The 22025-nt window shown below is 37.8% G+C and overlaps 2 protein-coding genes across 2 annotated transcripts; both read right to left on the bottom strand.

Moving 5' to 3' along the window:
- Nucleotides 1-386: 386 nt before the first annotated feature.
- On the bottom strand, nucleotides 387-13427 carry pdia2 (protein disulfide isomerase family A, member 2). Its single transcript, XM_020932964.2, has 11 exons — nucleotides 13104-13427; nucleotides 11142-11348; nucleotides 9054-9187; nucleotides 7624-7758; nucleotides 5701-5817; nucleotides 5325-5450; nucleotides 4982-5179; nucleotides 4003-4123; nucleotides 3029-3204; nucleotides 1185-1319; nucleotides 387-1099 (listed from the first exon to the last, which is right to left on the bottom strand). Exons 1-11 carry the CDS (start codon nucleotides 13378-13380, stop codon nucleotides 1043-1045), a joined length of 1683 nt encoding a protein of 560 aa, XP_020788623.2. The 5' UTR covers nucleotides 13381-13427; the 3' UTR covers nucleotides 387-1042.
- A 3615-nt stretch (nucleotides 13428-17042) lies between these two features.
- LOC129410262 (protein PERCC1) lies at nucleotides 17043-17765 on the bottom strand. Its single transcript, XM_055157803.1, has one exon. The coding sequence runs from the start codon at nucleotides 17763-17765 to the stop codon at nucleotides 17043-17045; it is 723 nt and encodes a 240-aa protein (XP_055013778.1).
- Nucleotides 17766-22025: the final 4260 nt, after the last annotated feature.

Consider the following 22025-nt stretch of genomic DNA (forward strand, 5'->3'; position numbering starts at 1 on the left):
TCTGGTTTAGTTCTGGCTTAGCCCTCGTTTAGTCCTGATTCAATCCTGGTTTATTTGTAGTTCTTTGTAGGTTTAGTCCTGGTTTAGTCACTCTGGTTCTCCTGAAGGTTTTTTTCCCCCCAGTTTTTTCCTGATGAAAAGAAGGGTCTAAAATTTACAGGTTACTGGGACAGTCACTCATTTCAATAAATACATAAATAACAACAAAGGGATTTTAATCCTAATTTTTATGAAACCATATTTTTATTCACAACAAATAAACAACATATTGTGATGAGACAATTTACAGTTTCATAAAATAACAAATAATTTACACATGTCAAATAAGATCCATGTCAAAAATTGGAGCAAGGTATGTTTTCCTAATTATGCAGCACCCTCATTATAATACAGTTAGTATGTGTATCCAAGAGGTAACAGCAACAGCCAACAGTTTACTCTTTTTAAATGAAATACAATACAAACAAGACCGTCATTAGATACCCACAGCCAAATTTTCTTTCCTTACAAAATTCATTATATTGTGAAGAAATAGTTATATAAATAGGAGATATTTTACTTCTTTGGGGTATTAACTGCTAACACATAACATATTTAGATCACCGTGTTACCGTTTATTGTGGACAATGCTATATATTCGCTTTAGAACGCTCTGAGCCTCACCTCCCTTTGCTCTCTGGCTCAAGTCACTCCCCGTTCAGAGCGCTACCACAACACAATCAGCCTGCATTTCACTGAAACACATCGCATCAGGTTTGTCAAGTTGCTGTGAACAGTTTTATATCATGTTTTTGTATATTTATGGAGAATCGTCGTGTGGGAGCATGGGTGACGTAGGCTTGTGGGCTGAGTATTCCACACAATCTTTCTGCTAACTATAAGGACGGTTCAAATAGGGGCCCAGGAGAAATCTCTAAAATACTGATATGTGCATGGATGACATCTACAACCTCAACAACTTTAGGACATGGAAGAAAGAAAAAAAAAGATGTTGCATAATACTCCCTCTTTCAAGAAGTGGATGAAATTATAAAGACACAAATCACAGTTCATCTTTGGAGGTTTTGTTGGCTGGTGAGTCTGTTGGTGCGACGGTCTCCTGAAAGTAAAAAATAAATAAAAAAATGTTAAAATCTTATTAAGAAAACATTTTGTAGAAGTATATTGTCTTTCTCATCACTAACTTCTTCATCGTCATCCTCATCATCGTCATCATCGTCATCCTCCTCTTCGTCCTTTGGCTCCTCAGGCATGACTCCCCCATTATCCAGGAACTGAGACATCTTCTCCAAAGTCTTATCTCCATTATACCGTACCTCCTGAAGAACATCAAATCAAATTAAAGCTGTCGTTTTTGTTGTAATGTTCATCATCAAGGTCTGACCAGAACCGTTAAACTAACAAACCAATGCAATGAATTCTGAGGGTTTCAGTATCCACAACACGAATGCTGAGAGGAAGAACTTTGACACCCCTGGCCTCCCCCTCCACCCACTCTCCGCACTCATTTGGAGCTTGCATTTGTCTTGTTTAATGAAGTGCTCTCCCACATGAATGTTACACTAGCTTTAAAAATTAGTTTTGTTTTGTTTTTTTTGTTTTTTTAACAAACTCAATTTCGATACAAAAAAATATACTCAACACTCTATACCGAGTCATAAATCACAGTACTTTCCTCTTTATTTTTTATTATGATGTGGTCTCATATTTTTAGGACTTGAGACTTGATTTGATAAAATAAACATAGACTTGGGACTCAACTTGGACTGGAAAGTCAGTGACTTGGGACTTGATTTGGACTTGAGCCCTGTGACTTAAAAAATATATGTTTTTAGAACATATTTTTCTCTTTACAGTTGATAGATGTGGTGCTTAACTTTACAGGAACAAACTGGAACATGTCCACTTCTCTATTTGTTACTTTGGATGTAACTGAAGTACTGTGATATGGTATCATCAAATACACTACAGTAATATAACGGACAATAAAGTAAAACAGAGGGAACTACATAGAACATGATCCTTCCATTTCAACACAGACATGACAAAATAACTGTTATCAAGCACTTTTAAATCTGAATTCTTTCTACTCTGACCATAATAATTTGCACTCTTGTCAAGACATTTAAAAAGGAAAAATTGTATTTCTACAACTCTTATATAAATACTCATATACCATGACTCTTTAAGTACAATTTAGTTTAAAAGTCATATAAATAGCAAAAATCAAAGCTATATTTGGTACTTTTTTGGCTTAAAGACTTGAAATGACTTGAAGCTCAAAGCAGACGACTTGAATTTGACTTTGAACTTATGGGCCAGTGACTCAAGACTCGACTTGGACTTGCCTATCTTTGACTTGGGACTTGACTCGGAAATAAGTATATACTGTAGTTTTAATTGTTTAAGTGCTGATTAGTATCTGATTTTCTTTTGACAACCCTACATGGTATAGGATTTTAAATGGCTGGTGTTAATACAGATTTTACAGTACGATTACCACGATATGCATTTTACAGTACAATACTTATTCCAAGTTAATTTTGACAAGAAATTTTAGTTTTAGTCAAAGTTTTTTCTAATCATTCTATTAAAATTTTGGCTAGTTTTAGGCCCATAATACTTTCAGTCAACCATCAATTGCCTCATTCTAAAAAATGTAATAACTAGCAACACATAGTAGTAACATGTTCAACTAGACTCTTTTGACCCATTGATTCCAGAAAGGGTCAATCTAGTCTAGTTTATGGAAAATCAGATACTAACTGATGCTAAAACTAGAATCGAAACTACATTCTCATTTGAGCAAGTATCAATACTAAAAAAGTCACCTTCACAGGACAGAAATGAACCTTTCCTGAATAGCTTTAGAATGATCTTGAGCTGTATAAGAGCACATAGACTAGTATACTAAAGTCTAAATAAAGAGCTTTTTTTATTATCATCATGGCATCAGAATCAATGTTGAGTATCAAGTCTATTACTTAGTATGAAAATTGAGTTTGAAACTGTATTGCCTGTAGCCCACCTTGCCTTCCGTTGGGTAGTATATGAGAGTGGGGAAGCCTCCGATCTCCAAGTCCTCCACCTCATTGGCTGTGGCGTCCATCTTGGCTATGATGATGTCCGTGTGATTGGCGTATTTCTCTCCCAGTTTATCCCAGATGGGGGCCAGCTCTTTGCAGAAATGACACCACGGGGCATCTATAGAAAAACAAACACAATGCCATAATATTTATGAATGATCAGGGTTGGTTAGGGATAATTAATCAAAAGTAAATCTAAATTGCTGTTTCAACTTGTTTTTGTTTAATTTTTGTAAATTTTTCACTGTTGTCTCAAATTAATACTCTGGAAGTGCTTCAGATATGCACTTTGAACTGAATTTTGATATATTTTTCATAAAATCTGTGAAAATAATGCAGGGATCTCCAACCTGTAGCTTGGGAGCTACCAGTAGCTCTCCAACCCCTTCCAAGTAGCTCGCCAAGAGATTTCTGAATTATATGCATTGTGCTGAATAACAAAATTTGGTGTTAATTAAATGGCTGTTATCCATTGTAAATGTATCATTCTGATGCCTAACTTTGTGCACTAATAATTTATGTTTTATAGGCATCTACCTGTACCCATCTACGGCCATGGCTCTTTTATACACTCAATGTCTTTTGTTAAACTGAGTAGCTCTCTGGCATTTTTGTTTTGTAAAGGTAGGTCACCGGAGGAAAAAGGTTTGAGACCCCTGATCTAAAGTGATCAAAGAAAATTGTCAGTTTTATATTCTTCTAATTGTCTTGGTTCTGTTTCTTGCCCTTCAAATGTTTTATGATTTTAAAATGATTGTTTTGACTATAAATAAGAATGAAACATAACAATTGCCCATTTTTTGGGATGACTAATATAATTTTTTTAATTGGAGTGATAGTTGAATACAATTTTGTCTATGTTATAAACCTCTGTACATAATAATAAAAAATGGTGAAACAAGTGGATATGACTTACAGAACTCGACAAACACATTTTTGGTGGAGTCCAGGGCCACAGACTTGAAGTTCTTTCCCACCAGCACTTTGACATGGCCTTTGTCCCAGTCCTCAGGGATCTCCTCTGACATGTAGAACGGCTGCACACAAACACACACAAACTGCTGTATCACTCTGTGTCATGAGGATGTACTGTGTCTGACACAACACTATAACACTCTATACCAGCCTTTTTCCTCCACTGAGCTACCTTTACATAATAAAACTGCCAGAGCTACTAATTTAAACGCTCATGAAAAATTGAGCATAAGAGCCACAACCTTAAGGGGTCCAGTTAGATGCCAATGAAACCATTATCCATTTATTAGTGCACAGAGTTAGGCATCAAAATGATACATATACAGTAGAAATGGGCATTTAAATAACAAAATTGTGGTTTATTTCAGAACAATACATATAATTCTGAAACGCCTTGGCGAGCTACTTGGAAGTGGGTGGAGAGCTCCTGGCATCTCCTGAGCTACAGGTTGGAGACCCCTGCTCTATACATTGTATGCATGTAAATACTAATGAACAATTGAAACCTCAGAAAGCCACATATAAACAGAAGGTTGAAACACAAGAATAGGCTTGTGGTGTTTAACATGCATACTCTGAGGATGCACCACCTGCTTGTCTCCTTGGAAAAGTTATAGCTTTGCCTGCGATGTTCCCACAAGATAAACATATTTAGGTGGTGCCTCCAAGCCAATTCAGATCTGTGGAAAGGGGATCCCATCCACAGTAATGTCCTTAAGGATATTATATCCATAAAAAAACCTGTTATTTAATAAATGGATTTCTTTAATGTTATACTGTGGAAGATTACAGGTAAAGAAATCAGCAACATCTCCATAGATTCCCCACTAGAAAAGTTAACTAAATGTGAACTGTGAATTAAAAATATACCTCAAAATCAAAAATCATAGAATCTAAAAAGAGTGTAGAGCTGGTGTTACCTGTGTGGTCCCGTCCAGCACCCCCTGACACAGCTCTCTGACCGCCTGTGCAGTGAAGGGGCTGGGGGCCAGGTTGTACTTCTTCCTGCTGTTCATGTCAAACATACGGACAGTGGGGATCTCACTTGTCTGTACACCAAAGTACTGCAGGATTTTAACCTGTGCTTCGTCATTTGCATCCAGCAAAACAAAGAGAATCTGAATGAGAGAAGAGAGACTATCTTTAAGTCAGATCTGAGAGGGGCTCACAATATTAATTTTTATAGTATTAGTAATACCAATACAGTAGTCACAGTTGTAATAGTAAGAATTGAAGTTGTAGTAATTGCAGTATTAGTTTTACCTTTCCCTTGAAGTCCTTGGCCACAGCACGGGTCTCCTCCACCAGAGCCATGTGAGCATCGATGGTGGAGTTTACAAACATCAGGGTGTGGACTTTCACACTGGAACTAAAGATGGCCTGGGATTTCTGAACACAAACAAAACAATTTTTTTTTTAAATAACTTTTCATCCACTAATACTATGCAGCTTTGATTAATGGAGGTTTTTAGCCCACAATGTCACCTATAGGGATTTTACATTTTATTCCAGAGTTGTTTCTTCATATTTAACACATTGAGATCCATATTTTAAAACATAGAAGACAATGAATCAGGTTCTTGCTCAGTTTGCAACAGGGCCAGTGATATTGTAATATTGTGTGTGTGTGTGTATTCACCTCTGCGTTGAAGTGGATGATGAGCTCCAGGCTGTTTTCTTGGATGAAGCTGGTCAGGTTGCCTTTGTCCAGTGTGCCGTCCTCTGTCAAAGGGAAGTCCGCTCTGCCCTCGTCAAACTGGAACACATTAATGTTCCACTCAAATACTACACATTAACAAATACAACTGTAAACCTAAACCTCTGCTTGGTGTTAAAATTTGCATGCTCTACTGCAATACTTATACTCTACTACTAACTACTAATCACAACTGCCAATGGTAATACTATTATAAATCTATTCAGAAGATTTTAAACTATATATCATTATGATTCCCGTGAAGACTTTAATAACAACCATCTGTTTTTCACAAGCAAATCTAAAAAAAGAAAAAAGGTAGATATAAAATGGTAAATGGTCAAATTTTTATATAGCACTTTTCCACCTTCAAGACACTCAAAGCGCTTTACAACAAGGAACCACTCGTAAGAGAATTTAAGTAATTTATCTTCCATGTGCCTCTCAGTTTAACATTGACTCACAAAAGCTATATTTACACCATGATCTTCCCTTGGTACACCATTGACATACCATTATCTAAATTGTGGCATATTGCTGTCTACTGGCCTTCAGAGTCTCACCACACTTGCTTTATAAACCTCTTCCTTCGGAAGCATAGAAAAGTGGCTCGAACACTCAAAGATCATACTATGTTCACTTTTGAAATCATACCATGTTGACTTTTCAAGTATTGATGGTAAATAAACTTCTCCTGCTTAAGACTTCAGTTGGTCTCCAGCCTTTTACTTCCACTCTTTTTTGGACAAGCTGAAAACTTTGACAACACCATTCAAACACACATTCATTCATTCATACACTAGTGTACACAGACATGGGGGTGGGGTGGGTTAAGTGCCCTAGGACACATTCATCTGCATTCATCTGTGGGAGCTGGAATCACACCAGCCAACCTGTGGGGCAGTGGATCTGATCACTCTACCAATGATGTTTATGTCGAGAGCAGGATTTAAAAGTCCAACGTTTGGACTAGTGGACAAATACTCTACCAACTGAGCAACTGTTGCCCAACTTTAATAACAACCATCTGTTTTTCACAAGCAAATCTAAAGAAAAAGTTAGATATAAACAATACAGGCATATTATTTTTTTACTTTAGTTTGCTTAAAGAGAGGGTATTTGACATCTACAGTGTATTAACTGCTAACACATAAGATATTTAGATCACCATGTTACTTTTTATTGTTTTGAAAATGCTATATTTGCCAAAAACAATGTATTAACATGTTTTGACTTCAGTTTTTGATGCTCTGAGTCTCCCCTACCTTTGAGCCCTAAGTTAAATCACTCCCTCTTAAAAGTGTAATCACAACACAATCAGAATGCATCCCACTACTGAAACTACTGCACATCGCATCAAGTTTGTTGAGGTGATGTGTACAGTTTTGTATCACAATTTTGTATATTTATGAAGAACTGTCATGTGGGAGCCTGGGTGATGCAGACTTGTGGGCAGAGCATTGGACATAAGGAGGACATAAGGTTTGAATAGGGCCCAGGAGAGATTGCTAAAATACTGGTACATATCCTTTTATGCCATACTACAGCATAAACAATGTCAAAGTCAAAAGAAAGTCAGGTATGTGGAGATGCAAGTCCGCTCAGTGCAATCAAAATACCCAATAAACATGATTTTATTTCAGTCTCTTATTTGTTTTTTCTCTGTTGGTTGTCAAATGCTACATACTATTTTCAGTATTGTAAGTATATTATTGTTCATTGTAATAATTTATGAATCAATCACCCACGGCCTCCCCAAATTACATCAATACTCTATGATTACATTTGTTGCTAACAATACTATTACTTGCTGCATTGTGTATGTACCAGTGTAGTACAGAGCTGTCAGTGTGTGTGTGTGTTTACCTTCTTAAAGAGCACCACAGAGTCTGCTGTGACTTCATACTTGCTGAACACCTCTGGACTGGACGTCTTGGCGAACTCGACATCCGTGCTGAAATAAAGCTCATCCAGGACTTTGGCTGCTTCACTCTCCACATCCTGACACAAACACACACATCCAATTAGAGTTTTTATTTTTAAATATAAATACCAACTTTATACAACTTTCTTAGAATAAGTATGGTTACGGTACTTTAAAGAACACATATTATGCTTGTGTATTTGTATTTGTAGTTATAATCTATGACAACTATGCATCATTATGTTATAATTTGCCTAAATTATCTTAATAAAAGAAACTCTGCTTCTGACTTCTGCATTAGAAAACTGTGTAAACTTGTGTAAGCTGTGGGCCCCTTCGATGAATAGCTGCACATCACACAGGATTTTTTTTCATTTGTACCAAAATGACACTGCTGAATCCTTTGCACATCACCAATTAAGAAAATTAAATTGGAGAACAAAGTAAGTACACAGCAGTGGGCATGTATCAGTAGCAGTAAAAAAGGGGGGTTGATCTGCAAAAATGGTATCTTGAAAATAAGGAATTAAAGCTCCGCAAAGGTGATTTAACAAGAAGTTAGCAAAAAAACAAACAAAAACAACAACAACAAAAAATAAATTCTTGGATCAATAATCAACTAAATCAGTGTTTTATCATTTTTAGAAAATATTATTAAAATTATTATGACAATGAATGGTTGTGTGTGTAAGAAAACTTGTCAAAATTGAAAATTGTGTTATTGTTTCTTATGGCTTAGATTGTAGATTTTTTTTATTTTTTTTTACTAATGTGTATTATTTATTTTAATTTGTGATACACTTTGGAAACTGCTTTGTTATCTTCTTGAAAGACCCTCTGGTGTAAAGGCTCTTAAATGCATAATAGACAGATATAAACTGGGTTGTATTACTTCCAAATGATTACTAAGAGGGAAAGCAAGAAATTAATAAGTAAGTAAAAATCTCTGTGTTTGAGTTAATGTTGTCCCAATACTAAGGAATAGACTTGATACTCAGTAATCCTGATTCTGATACCACAATGATAATTAAAAACACTCTTTAGTCAATAGAATGTGATTTTCAACATTAAATTGTAGTACTTTCTTATATGTTAGGCCTGCCATGTGGTCTTGTATGTGTGGTCCAGGTAGGTTCCGTAGTGGTCCATGTGCGTATACTAGTTTATGTGCTCTTATACTTCTGATGCAGCTCAAGATCATTCTAAAGCTATTCAGGAAAGGTTCATTTCTGTCCTGTGACTTTTTTTAGTATTGATACCTCCTCAAATGAGTATCTAGTTTCGAGACTAGTATTGATTTGCATTTTAGAATTTTGATATGATGCATACAGTTTTGCATTAGCATTAATTAAAGATGTAACCTGAGCTCCACCTTAAAGAATCCCACTACAGAGATATTATGGGCGTCGATGAATTGTGCAGCAGAGGAGGGGGAGTCCAGGGTGGGGGCACCAGGAGAGGTCTGACGCTTCATCCATGTGACCATAGCCTCAGGAGACCGCCCTCCTACAAAAGACACACAACAATTCTGTAGTCATATTAAATAATTTCGTTATTTCTTATAAGCCTGATTCATCAGCCGGTTTCATTTTGTTTCACTTCATAGAAACCATTTGACCTTGCAGCGTTAAAATTCGTTCACTCGACGGTAGGCGGGTACTTTTTATTAATTTAACTAATCGCTGCTGTTTGGTCGTGATGTATGTAATGTGCCACTAACAGGGCTAACTAGTATATTAACCTTTTCCCAAATCGCATAGGAAGAAGATCGATAACGTCTTTCCCCTTGATGAAATCACCAAACATTGTCTTTATTTTGGCTTTAAATCCTCGATCTCGGGAATTGCTGACAACACAGAATATATGTCTCTTCGCTGATTGGCTGGTGCCCGGACTCGCACTTTCAGAGTTCTTGCACGTAGTCACTGGAGAGAAATGAAATTGAGTGGAGGCACTAGGTGGTGCCAGCCTGGTGAATTTCTTATAAGTGGCTTTTGGAATGCAGAACAATGTATTTGTAACTTACCACTTCTTCAAACAAACACAAGAACACTGTTAATTTACAGTTTAAGATTTAATGAACATAAGCAAGCCAAGAAATTACAGACAATATAATATTATGAATACAATATAATATAATATAATAAAATTTTTAATATTGATTCTTTGTGGCTAATGTCATCAACATTCCCTGGGGTGTGACGCTAAATGACGGCTCTGTTCATCTGGCTTCATACTAACTCTCTCTGAAGCTCTGTTAGTCAAAATAGACTTTAATCTGAGCTTTGTTTTAAGGCAATTTGAACATAAAGAACTATCTTATCTGAAACTACAACTGGTGAGAGGATTTGTGCTGTTAAGCAAGTCCCCAAGCCATCAGTTTTTCAGTTAGTCACTGTCACCTTTTTGTTAAAATGGTTGTTAAAGTGAACTGAAAACGAGTTCTTTTAATCCATTTTGTTATCATGGTAACTGCTGAATATTCCACTCTAGGCATATATGTAGAGCCTCCCCAGCATGATGTTGCTGCAAAGAGTCAATACACGGAACTCGCCCAACTCACTACACTTGTTTATATTTTATAGCTGTGGTGGTTCCCTCTACTCTGACTATGTTTGGATCCAGGCTCAAAAGGTTTCTGTAGCTTTTAACTCCTCTCTCTTTATTTTAATGTAAATTTTATGATGATTATTTATGATCTGCATTAGTTTGTATTGCGATTTTTAATGTCTTACTTTCTTATTCTGTAAATTATGTAAGTAATACAACAAATGCAATTCACACAGCGGTCCATTGTCCACACCCAAAACAGCATTGTTTTCCTATAACTGTAAGAGGCTACTTGAAACTGTCAAAACAAACACTATTTACTCCAGTCAAACTACAAACCAGAAACGAAGTCTGACACTAATTACTGTTGACTGAAGCAAACAGTGTAACCAGGCCTTTTTACTCAGCGCTAAGTACAAGATCTATTTGTAAAAGCAGTATTATTACATAAGTATTTTAGGAATAAGAGGCAGAGTGGTGGTACCAGCTTTTAAACCTACTAGTAATTATGTTTAAATTTCATTTCTCTCCAGCGACTAGGTCAGGAATCGGAATACACTAGACAGTTTGCAAAACCCCCAAAAGTGTTCGAGTTCGAGCACCAGCCAATCAGCGAAGAGTCATATATTCAGTGTTGTCAGCTATTCCTGAGATCGAGGATTTAAAGCCGGAACAAAGAGAATGTTTGGTGAATTTTATCAAGGGGAAAGACGTTATTGTCCTTCTTCCTATGGGATTTGGGAAAAGCTTAATATACCAGTTAGCCCCATTAGCAGCACATTACATATTTTTTCCGCCTCTGTTGACAACCTATTCTCAAAGTAATTGTTTTATTAAGCCTAAATAAGGTGTAGTTATAAAGTGGTATTGATAGTTTTAATGCTATACTGTGGAACATTCCAGTACATACCTGTGTAGTCTTTAGGCTTTGAGCGATCTCCATTGACGAACAGCTTGATGGTGGGGTACCCTCCGACCTCAAACTCCTCCGCCAGCTCCTTCTCCTCGATGGCGTCTACTTTGGCCAAACGCATGTCCTTCTCCTCCTGCTTCAGTTTCCCAGCCACCTCCTCATAGATGGGGGCCAGACGCTTACAATGTCCACACCATGGGGCATCTGGAAAACAAAAGAAATCATACTAAATAAAATAGGTATTAGAGCTGTAGTCGACTAAAGAAATGAAAAAGGGGAGGTTAAAGCTCTCAAAAAACTATTATGTATATTTATCTGACCCAAACTGCATTCTCAAGACTAAAAGGCCCATTTACACTATTCTCTGAGTTATGTTATAATGTTGTTTCCTTACCACAAACATACCTGGAGCTGTGTTTTGTTTCATTCACACATTTAAAACACAAACCCTGCATATTTAAGCTGAGTTCTTCTCTCAAACAGAAAACACCCTGTTCCACTTCGTGATGTCATGTGAAAATACAGGAAGTGCTCGAGTGTGTTTTAAAACTCCATACACCCTCACAAGAATCCTCTGGATGATTTTAACCCTAGAATTGCCCATTTCTGCTGAACAAAAGGCAAAAGGTAGCTGTTACTTTGAAAACTTCCGCTTCATAACATCACAAGGTGGAAAAGAAAAATATGAAATGTTACTCAAAACATCCCTAACTAAAACACAACTCTAGATATGTTTTTGAGGTAACAACATTATAACATGGCTTAAAGCTCACAAGAGTCAGTTTTGCAAAATATAAGACATTTATTATTAGTCTGTTTACATCTCCAAATCTCAAAATGCTCTGTTCCACCTTGTGATATCATGTAGTGTTAGTTTTCAAATTAACAGCTACATTTTACCTTTTGTTAAATAGAGATTGGTGATTCCTGGACTGAAATTATCCAAATGATAGTGAAGGTGTGTGGAGTTTTCAGTTTGAGAGAAGCACTCAGCCTAAATATGCAGAATTTGTGTGTTAAACATGTGTAAATGAAACAAAACCCAAACCCAGGTACGTTTGTGATGAGGAAACAACATTATAACGTTGATAAGAAAATAGTGTAATATGGGCCTTTTAACAGCTATCACTGAATAGAGTTTGGATACAGTTGGTTAGGAGGTGGATAAAATGTAAATGTGGTACTGGTATCTCAGTGACGGTTGCCGCGGTGACCTGTGGGATAAGGTCAACTGTGGGAGACGAAAGAGGGAAAACACCTGGACAAAGTTTTATCTCACAACACGAGATTAACACTCTTTATAACCAGTGTGTTAAGTACAATTTAGTTTTTAAATCGAAAATTTCTTGTAACTGAATATCACAATTTATATACAGTCATACACACTGTTTTGTGCAAAAGAAAAAGCTCCCAGATTTTGAGTTTACATTTGGGAGTTCCAAAGAATTGTCGTGCAGATCAATTTTTTGCACGCAGTCACAACTTTTTTTGGATGTGCATGTCTCTATCTACCAGTATTTTTTCATAATATTGCCCATGAACTCACACAAAAATGCTTATATAAAAGTCTTCATTTGAATATCTGATTTATTTATTTATTATTTTTTAGATAAAATACTCAAATTAGTACTATTGATGGTTTTCAGATTGTACAATGTGATGATGTCATGGTCCCACATGGAGGCAAGTGCAAATTTTTACAACTGGTTAAATTTTAGAAATAAAAATGGACAAACATTGAACCAGATTTAGCATTATTTATTTTATCTGCTTCCATCTGTATTAAATATTATTGCCTGGAACCTGAAAGTAGTCATTTGAATGGGCCTCGATTAGTGTTTATTCTATCAAATCCAAGTTTTAATTTTGAAATAAGAAGTTAATTACAGTAAATGTTTTCCAAATTATAGCAATTAAAGAAATATTATATTAAATTTGCATGTGCAATTTCATACTTACAAAATTCAACCAGCAGGTACTTGTTCTCACTCAGAGCTCTTTCAAAATTGTTAATATGCAGCACCATCACATCGTTCTCCTCTTCAATCTCCGTAGTTTTTTCTTTCTTCGCCTCCTCCACTTCATCCTCTCTGGACTCTTCGCTCGTTTCCTCGCTTCCTTCCTTGAGAGCCTCCTCGGGTGCCTCCTTGGGTGCCCCCTCCTCCTCGGCCCGGGTGCAGGACGCCCAGAGGAGCAGGCCCAGCAGAGCGGCGGTCAGCAGAGTGGATGTCCTCATGTCCTCACCTAGTTCTCAACACCTGGAAAGACTAGTACACGTGGACCAGAGTCACTAAACAGCTTTAAGTATCCCATGTCCAGAGTGTGTGTCGAAATCTCACTGGCCTTCCCCCTTCAGCCAATCACACGCCGGGTCCGTGGAGGATGACCGAAGATCTCAGCCAGTCACATGCTGCCTTGTAGATGTTGTGTTGAATGATCACACGTACTTCTTATTTTCTGTTTACGCGGATTTGCATATTTATCACAGTCAGTCCAGTTACTAACCAGTCAAAAGTTTGGACACGCCCTCTCATTCAATGTTTCTTTTTCTGTATTTTTCTATGTTCGACATTTGATATACAAACAGAAAATATCAAATATGAAATATGATGTATGGAATTATGTAGTTAAACATATATATTTTTTTATTTTATAACCAAATCCTCAAATTAGCCACCCTTTGCACTGTTGAGTTATTTGAAGATGCATTGTGTAACTTTTCTGGTAGAGTCCATCACCTGCTTGTTTCAATGGATATATAATTTCTCTGCATAGAATGTTCCACGGTATGACATTAAACAGCTCTACTTTACATTTATTCAATTACAGGTGGTTTTATAGCTTAAAAACAACTACAAAAACAGGCATTCTGACTGTGCGCGGGGTCACCTCTCCACAGATCTGACTTGTAACTCGGTCTGGTTTAGTCGTCCTGATGATAGAAAGGTTTAATACCATACTGAGAAAAGCATTTAGCGGATCCTCCACCAGAAAAGTGACACAATGCACCTTTTTTTCTTCACTAAGTAATTACATATGTCTTGTTTCGTATATTTAATGTCTTCCGTATATCAAATGTAGACAGATGAACAAGAGAGTCCAGACTTTTGACTGGTAGAGTACATTCCGTTTATAAAAGCTCACCTTTGAATGAGTTTATAGTGCTTTATCATGAAATGGTTTCCCTGTGGTGTGGAGAGTGGTGGCATGGCTGTTGGTCTATCTCTGCCCCATCTCTATTGACTTACAGCAAACAGCTTTTCTGCATAACCCACGCCCTCCTGCAAATACAAATACACAGTTATAAGATATGCCAACTGTACACATAAATGGTTATTAATACCTGAAATGACAGAGTAACCGACTGGTAATATAATAATGATAGTGTAGATACAAGAGAATATTTATGTAACAGACATTCAAGAATTCTTCGGCTGGTTCTGAATCAGGTAGGGGCCTAAGATGCAGTCCCTATCACTCATTTTAAAATATCTTTGGGATTTTTTGCCCTAACAACATGAAAATTGGCACTGCACACACCTGTACCATTGGGATGACACCCTCCAAATTTGAGGTCAGTTGGATGAGCAGTTTGAGAAGTATGCGTGGAACAGACAAACAAACAAACAAACCAACAAAGACAGACAGACGCTCCTTGAATTAATACATAGATCACTCATTTTTCCAGATCTTTGGGATTTTTTGCCCTAACAAGACACCTGTGCCATTAGGATGACATCCTCCGAATTTGAGATTGGTCGGATGAGCCATTTGAGAGTTATGCGTGAAAAAGACAAACAAACAAACAAACAAACAGACACACAGACAGACACTCCTTGAATTAATTGATAGATCACTCATTTGACCAGATCTTTGTGATTTTTTGCTTTAACAACATGAAAATTGGCACTGCACAAACCCGTAGCATTGGAATGATACCCTCAAAATTTGAGATCAGTTGGATGAGCAGTTCAAGAGTTATGCATGGAACAGACAAACAAACAAATCAACTCACAGACAGATGTTCCTTGAATTACCAGCTAGATATATCACTCATTTGACCAGATCTTTGGCATTTTTTGCCATAACAACATGAAAATTGGCTCTGCACACATCCATACCATTAGGATGACACTCTCCAAATTTGAGATCAGTCAAATGAGCAGTTTGAGAGTTATGCATGGAACAGACAAACAAACAAACAAACAAATCAACAGACACATAGACAGACGTTCCTTGTATTAATAGATAGATGGGGTATTAACTGCTATTACATAACATATTTAGATCACCATGTTACTTTTTATTGTTCTGAAAATCCTATATTCGCCCTCTGCACTCTATTTGCTCTCTGTGTTAAGTCACTCCCCCTTCAGAGCACTCTCAATCTCAACGCAATGCATCCCACTCATTAAACTACTGCACGTCTCGTCAGGTTTGTTGAGATGTGTAAAGTTTTGTATCATGTTTTTGCATTTTTTATATTGATTTCAGTTGAATTAATATAAGGATCAGCATAGAAGCAGAGTAGACAACAAGAGTGACAGCTTTGTACACAAAAAACTCATTTAGCATCATTAAGTTTTTAAAGTTATCATTATTATTGTGATGCAACTTTTTCTTTTTGATTATTTCAAAGGGTAAACACACTCCCTACATTATTTCCTAGTATTTTTTCTGCATGAATGAGTAAAATAATTAAAAACTTTGGTCTTAAGACACATGAACAGAGGTGGGTAGTAGGTTGTTAAATCAGCAACTATAAAAGTTATAGTTAACTTATTAAAGAAATAGTACTTTTCAGAGTACTTTAACAGCAACATACAGCAACAGTACTCTTACAAAACTAAAGGTTGTTCACTCTTCTCAAGGTGAGCAAATCTACAAGTGACAAGGTTTTATGTTGACAATATGAAATGATTTGAACTTTTGTGTTTCTTGCACTACTCCGTCAGATCAGATTTAGTTTTTCAAATTTTTGTACCAGAGTAGTTTTCTCAAATCCTGCTTTATTTCTTTGAGTTTACAGTGAAGTAAATTATTACAACAAAAAGTAAAATCAAACAACCAGTCACAAGCAGCAGTAAATAATGGACAGCTTCTAGTTTAGCAGTGATCCGTGTGTTTACATATCTGATGGGTCAACAGAGCACCACGGGCTGTTTACATTAGCAGATCATAAAAGACATTGTCAAATCTTAACTACTTGTTTAATAGAAATAAACTGATACAAGAATGTTTCCTAGTTTTAAGTTAACCATATAAATAAATAAATAAATAATAAAAAAGATACATTAAAACAAATGAATAGACTATATCTGTAGTGTCATTACTTTTAAAGCAAAACCGACTCTTTAAGTCATGTTATAATTTTGTTACTTCATCAAAAACAGACCTGGAGTTGTGTTTTGTTTTATTTGCACGTCTAGAGTATTCCTGCATTATTAGTCTGTCTACATCTCCAAACCTCAAAATGCTCTATTCCGCCTTGTGATGTCATGAAGTGGTATTTTTCAAGTTAACAGCTATCGTTTACCTTTTGTATAGTAGAGACTAACAGTTACTGGACTAGAAATTGTCTAAATGGCATCCTGCCAAGGTGTATGGAGTTTAAAAACACAGTGGAGCACTTCCTGTATGACCACATGATCTCACAAGGTGGAACAGAGTGTTTTTTGTTTGACAGAAGATCTCAGCCTAAATATGCAGGGTTTGTGTGTTAAACATGTGTGAATGAAACAAAACACAACTCCAGGTCTGTTTTTAACAAAGAAACAACATTGTAACATAAATTGCAAAATAGTGTAATATGGGCTCTTTAAGCTGTCAGCCTCTCACAGTTGTACAAAACCAATAGTTCTTAGTGGATGCAGCATTCTATATATGTAAGAGCAGAGCTCAGTGCTGCATGTGTGTGTGGTCGTCAGTCAGGGGCTCGGGGGGCTCAGGGTGGGAGTCCCAGAATGCGAGCAGGTCACTGAAGTCCATCTGGGCCCCATCTAGGTGGTGTGTGTGGAGGGGCTGTTCTTGGTCTTGCTGGGGCTTCTCACAGTCGGGTATCACACCTGGTCCAGGCTCAGTCCAGAAGCTCAGAGGCAGGAGTCTCTTGGTCATGGGACGGCCCTGACTCAGACCCTTTTGGTCAAACAGTTCAGCCAGGGGCCCCAAACTGCTACCTTTACTAACACTCTGTTCATCTTCACAGGGCTTGGACCTAGCACTCTCTCTTTCCTCCGCACCCCCTCCTTTGGCTATTTTAAGTAAATCGTCATAGTAACGCAGACGCCCGCTGGTCGTTAAGGACACAGAGTCATTGTAGATGTCACAGGAGTCTTGGTCACCACAGCTGTGGCCAAAATATCGCTGGATGTCACGACTAATAAGATCAGCAAATCGCAGCAGCTGATTGGTTACATCAAGTGTGGTGGAGGCAGGCTCTGAGAACATCTCCTCCTCTTCCTCTTCCTCCTGGAGCTCCTCTTCCTCATCACGCTCCTCGCTCTCGTCTGGATGCAGATTTGTCTGCTCCTCATCTGGGTCAGTGTGAGGAGAGGACTGGAACATCAGGGGGAAATATCCTGCTGGCTGGACCAGGAAACCGCGGATCACACCTGTCGCCATGACAAGTTCTACAAAAGATAGTTATTAAAAAGCACATAATGAAATATGTTTTGGGAGTGCTATTGTTATTTGTCATTCTCATTACAATTAAAATAACATTTCTATTACTATTTCTGAGTGCAAAATATTGCAATAGTTTGACCACCCTGTTCAAGTTCCCGACACAGCCTCGTGCTCTGAGTTGAATATTTGACTCAACTTAAACAATTATTTTAACAAACAGATTAGAGATCACATAATTACATCATTTGTATCTGTAAAAGTAGTTTTTCCTTCTCTTGAGGTCTATTACAGTAAACTGAATGTGTGTTGAATGTAACACTCTAAAGCCATGTAATGAGCTCTGCCAGTAACAGATAGTTCTCTATCTTAGTCCAAATAGTGATCATTATCTTTAGGGGAAAAAATACAAAAACACGAGTCTACAGCATGTTTCCTAATCCAAATGCACTACATACACAGACTATAAATATAAATTCAAAAGTTGTACTGAAGGTTACATTACCTGGCCTGTCCGGTCCGGTCCAGTGGGGCTGGTGTCTCTGATGGAGTGTGTGTGTGCATTTATATCGGGCCCATCCTGCTGTGTGTGTGTGTCAGCTGACCAGGCTTCCAGGACAAATATTGAAATATTTGTGCATCTCATTGTCCAAACATATTGTGTTGACTTTATCGCCGGGCAACGCAGGAGGGGTGGTCCCGCTAATGGAGCTGTGCTAAGACACGCTGGAGGGTGTGTGCACACGCACACGCGCCCACCACAGGCCCTTCCGCTCACGTTATCAGGCCTGTTTAAAGAGAAAAGAGCGTGAAATGAAATCATATGCTGTTTTGACTTCTAAAGGGGGGCACTCGGGGGAGCAGAGAGCTTATGTACTCAGAACAGAAGGAAGAACAGCCTCAAGTCAACTAACAGAGCAATTAGCACAGTTAGCGATTATAGAACTAATGGGCTAAACAATAGTAAATAATAAAGTCTTTCTTACATATACATTCTACTGTAGAGAAAAAACAGTTGTTAAGTCCATTTAACAATTACAGATTCATTTTGTAGCAAGACCAGATAGAGATTAAATGCCTCTTGATAGGTAAAATGTTATAGTTTTAAAGACTTCTCAGCCCAAGATCTAAAATTCCTATCTTAAAAGTGTTTTCATGTACTTCCCAAAAGCCCTATCCTGATGGCACCATTTCTAGTTCCTTAGCACCCAGGTTTTTACTTTGATAAAATTATAAAATATTCTTTTGTACACTTTTAACTTTTTATTCTTATTTGACATAAATCTCTTGCTGTTTCTGATAATTATTTTGAATGTTGGACCATTTATATTTCTTTGCTCATTGTTATAATATTGTGATGTTCGAGCTAGTCTGATATGAATTCATAGGGAAGTCAAATCTCTGACAAACATATTCAACTATTTTATTTAATCTGAAATAATTTGTTAATAATTGTGAATGGCTGTTTTAGGTCATAGATGCCCTTAATCTCAACAATATAGAGGCCACTACGTGGTCTGCTCTGTGGAATTAACAGGCCTATGGGTACCTTTGTCACTGTTTATATTACCTAGTATAGGTTAAGCTAAACTTGAAGACCTTTACTCAATAAGTAACTCACAACAATATCTACTGTTGTTTCTTTAGGCAGGACAAATACAGTCTTATGGCTATTTCTTTCTAGCCAGGCTGGCGCTACCTAGTGCATCCACTCAATTTAATTTCTCTCCAGTATCTAGGTCAGGAATTGGAATACACTAGACGGTTTGCAAAACCCCCGGAAGTTGTAGACCACGCACCGGCCAATCAGCGAAGAACTGAACCAACTGAGTTACGATAGCAGACTGCATACACCATTCTCCTTTGGACTTCCTTTGTCAAATACAAACTTTGCATTTTTTATTGTACCTTTAATTTGCAAGTTCATCTCACAGACACAACAACGGTCGTTGACAGACATGTTCACTCTCTGCTTTGTTTGCTGTTGTGCCGGCAGATACTTGGACACCACTGAGGATTCCGACGGCTTACATACGTCACAACCCAACAGCAGCAAGTGGTTAAACAAAAAAAAGTACCCATCTACCATCAAGCGAACGAATTCTAATGCAGATGCTCAGACGGTTTCCACGAAGTGAAACCATCAGGCTAAATCAGGCTAATTTCTTTCTAATCCTCTGGTCAAACCCTTATCTTTAAATAGGGGGTATATGACTTCTGTGGGGTATAAACTGCTAACACATAACAGGTTTAGATCAACATGTTACCTTTTAATATTTTGAAAATGTTATATTTGTTGAAAACAATGTATTAACATTTTTATAAATTTCACTTTTGTTTTTGATGCACTGAGACTTCCCTACCTTCAGACCGCTGTCACAACAAAATCAGTGTGCATCCTTCCTTAATGAAACTTCTGCACATCGTATCAAGTTTGTGAAATTGTTGTGTGCAGTTTTTGTATCACACTTTTGTATATTTATGGAGAATTGCCGTATGGGGCATGGGTGATGTAGGACTGAGTATTGGACAGAATCTTACAGCTAACCTTAAGAAGGGTTCAAGGGAGAGATCTCTACTTTACTCAAACGTGCATGGATGACATTTAAAATCCCTTTCGGCATGTTTTGATGAGGGAATGTTATACCATAGTAGAAAGCTAAAAAACAACAACACAGTTTTGCATTAAACAAAACTTTAGCATATTAGTGGTACCTGTTGTCCTGTGGCGCTGACATATGTAGGTGTACATGTGTTATCAGGGCTAGCCGCCGCTGTCCTCAGTTTCCAGGCTTCTGTGTTGATTCAGGCCTAAAGATCAATAGAAGCAATATGTTAGCTCTCAAGAGGCTAACAATGAATTACACACGCTTTTAGGCACACGAGCACATGGACACACGCACCAGTGTACACAGACACATTTATGAGTTTACATCACAAAGTACACTTCGTAATGTCTTACCAAAAAAAAAAATAGTGGCGAACAGTGGACCTGGACACTGGGCCTTCACTAGGAACAATTACTGGCTATCATGACATTTTTAGGAGGGCACATAGGCCAAAATGATAAATACATATTATAAATATATGTATTATATATAGGCTATATCGTATTATAACGAATGCCAGAAACAGACAGTCATTTTGGTCACTATTGGTTAAACTATATCTATATCAGAGCACAACTCACAGCCAAGCGCAAAGATTACGCAACCTAATCCACCGCTCACACCCAGCCCCAACAACGTCAGCAAAACTACAATAAGATAAGAGGCTACGGTCACAACATGAACACATGGCATCAGCGCAGCTCCTACAGCACACGAGCAACCGGAGCAGCTCCAACCGGAGAAGCACCCACGAGCTCATTTACGCACTATTTAACTATTAACACTATTTAACTATTAACAGTATAACACTATTTACCTGTGAGGCTCCGCCCGCAGATTTCCCCAAAACTAATGAAAACAAGCCTCTTACCATCTCCAGAGGACTGATGCAGAGTATATCCTCTATCCACTGTCCTGTTGGTTCTGTCGCCAATACGAAGAGATCAAACTGGTCCAAGTCCAGTCAAGTCCGCGACACAAGGTCCGGGCACGAGCTGGTTGTAAAACTAGTCTTAATCTCACATAAATCTAAAAGTTAGAGCCAGTCCATATTAGCACTAGGGCACCAGGTAGATTTAAGCCCTCTGCTACGCCCACTCTACTTTTATACCCAGAAACGAGCTGGCAGAGCCCCAGCCCCGGCAGAGACTGCACAGGGTCCCAGCACCGACAGCGGGTGCTGCTCCCCTCGCGCACTCCTCTGTGGAGGCATAAGCTAAAGTCGCTAACCGCCATTAGCCAGTGTGTGAATCAAAATAAGAGCTGTAGGATTTCACCGCAGCCAAATGCACTCATTTCAGCTTAATGCTTCTTTTCTTGCTTGGCAGAAGGATCTCGCTGAAGAGAAGACATATTACTCCCTAAAAATTGTTCCTCGAACGCACTTTGACTTGAAGTTGAACTCGTCCTAACTCCTATAACACACAGCTCTGTTGTTTAATAGATCCATGGTTGTTATCCATTCATTAGCCTGTAGCAGTAACACACCGTCAGTGGGCGGGACAGAGCGAGCAGAGAGCGATTAGCACTCATAACTCAATGAAATATGATTGGCTAAGACAACTGTCAATCTCAAACTCATCCCCCACATTGACTTGAATTGCACGGGTCTTCATTCCAGCCACCAAAGGCCCTGCAGGTGTTTCTTTAG

The sequence above is a fragment of the Boleophthalmus pectinirostris genome, unplaced genomic scaffold (genome assembly GCF_026225935.1).
Source record: "Boleophthalmus pectinirostris isolate CB_2022bp ecotype Guang Dong unplaced genomic scaffold, ASM2622593v1 HiC_scaffold_22, whole genome shotgun sequence".
Taxonomy (NCBI): domain Eukaryota; kingdom Metazoa; phylum Chordata; class Actinopteri; order Gobiiformes; family Gobiidae; genus Boleophthalmus; species Boleophthalmus pectinirostris.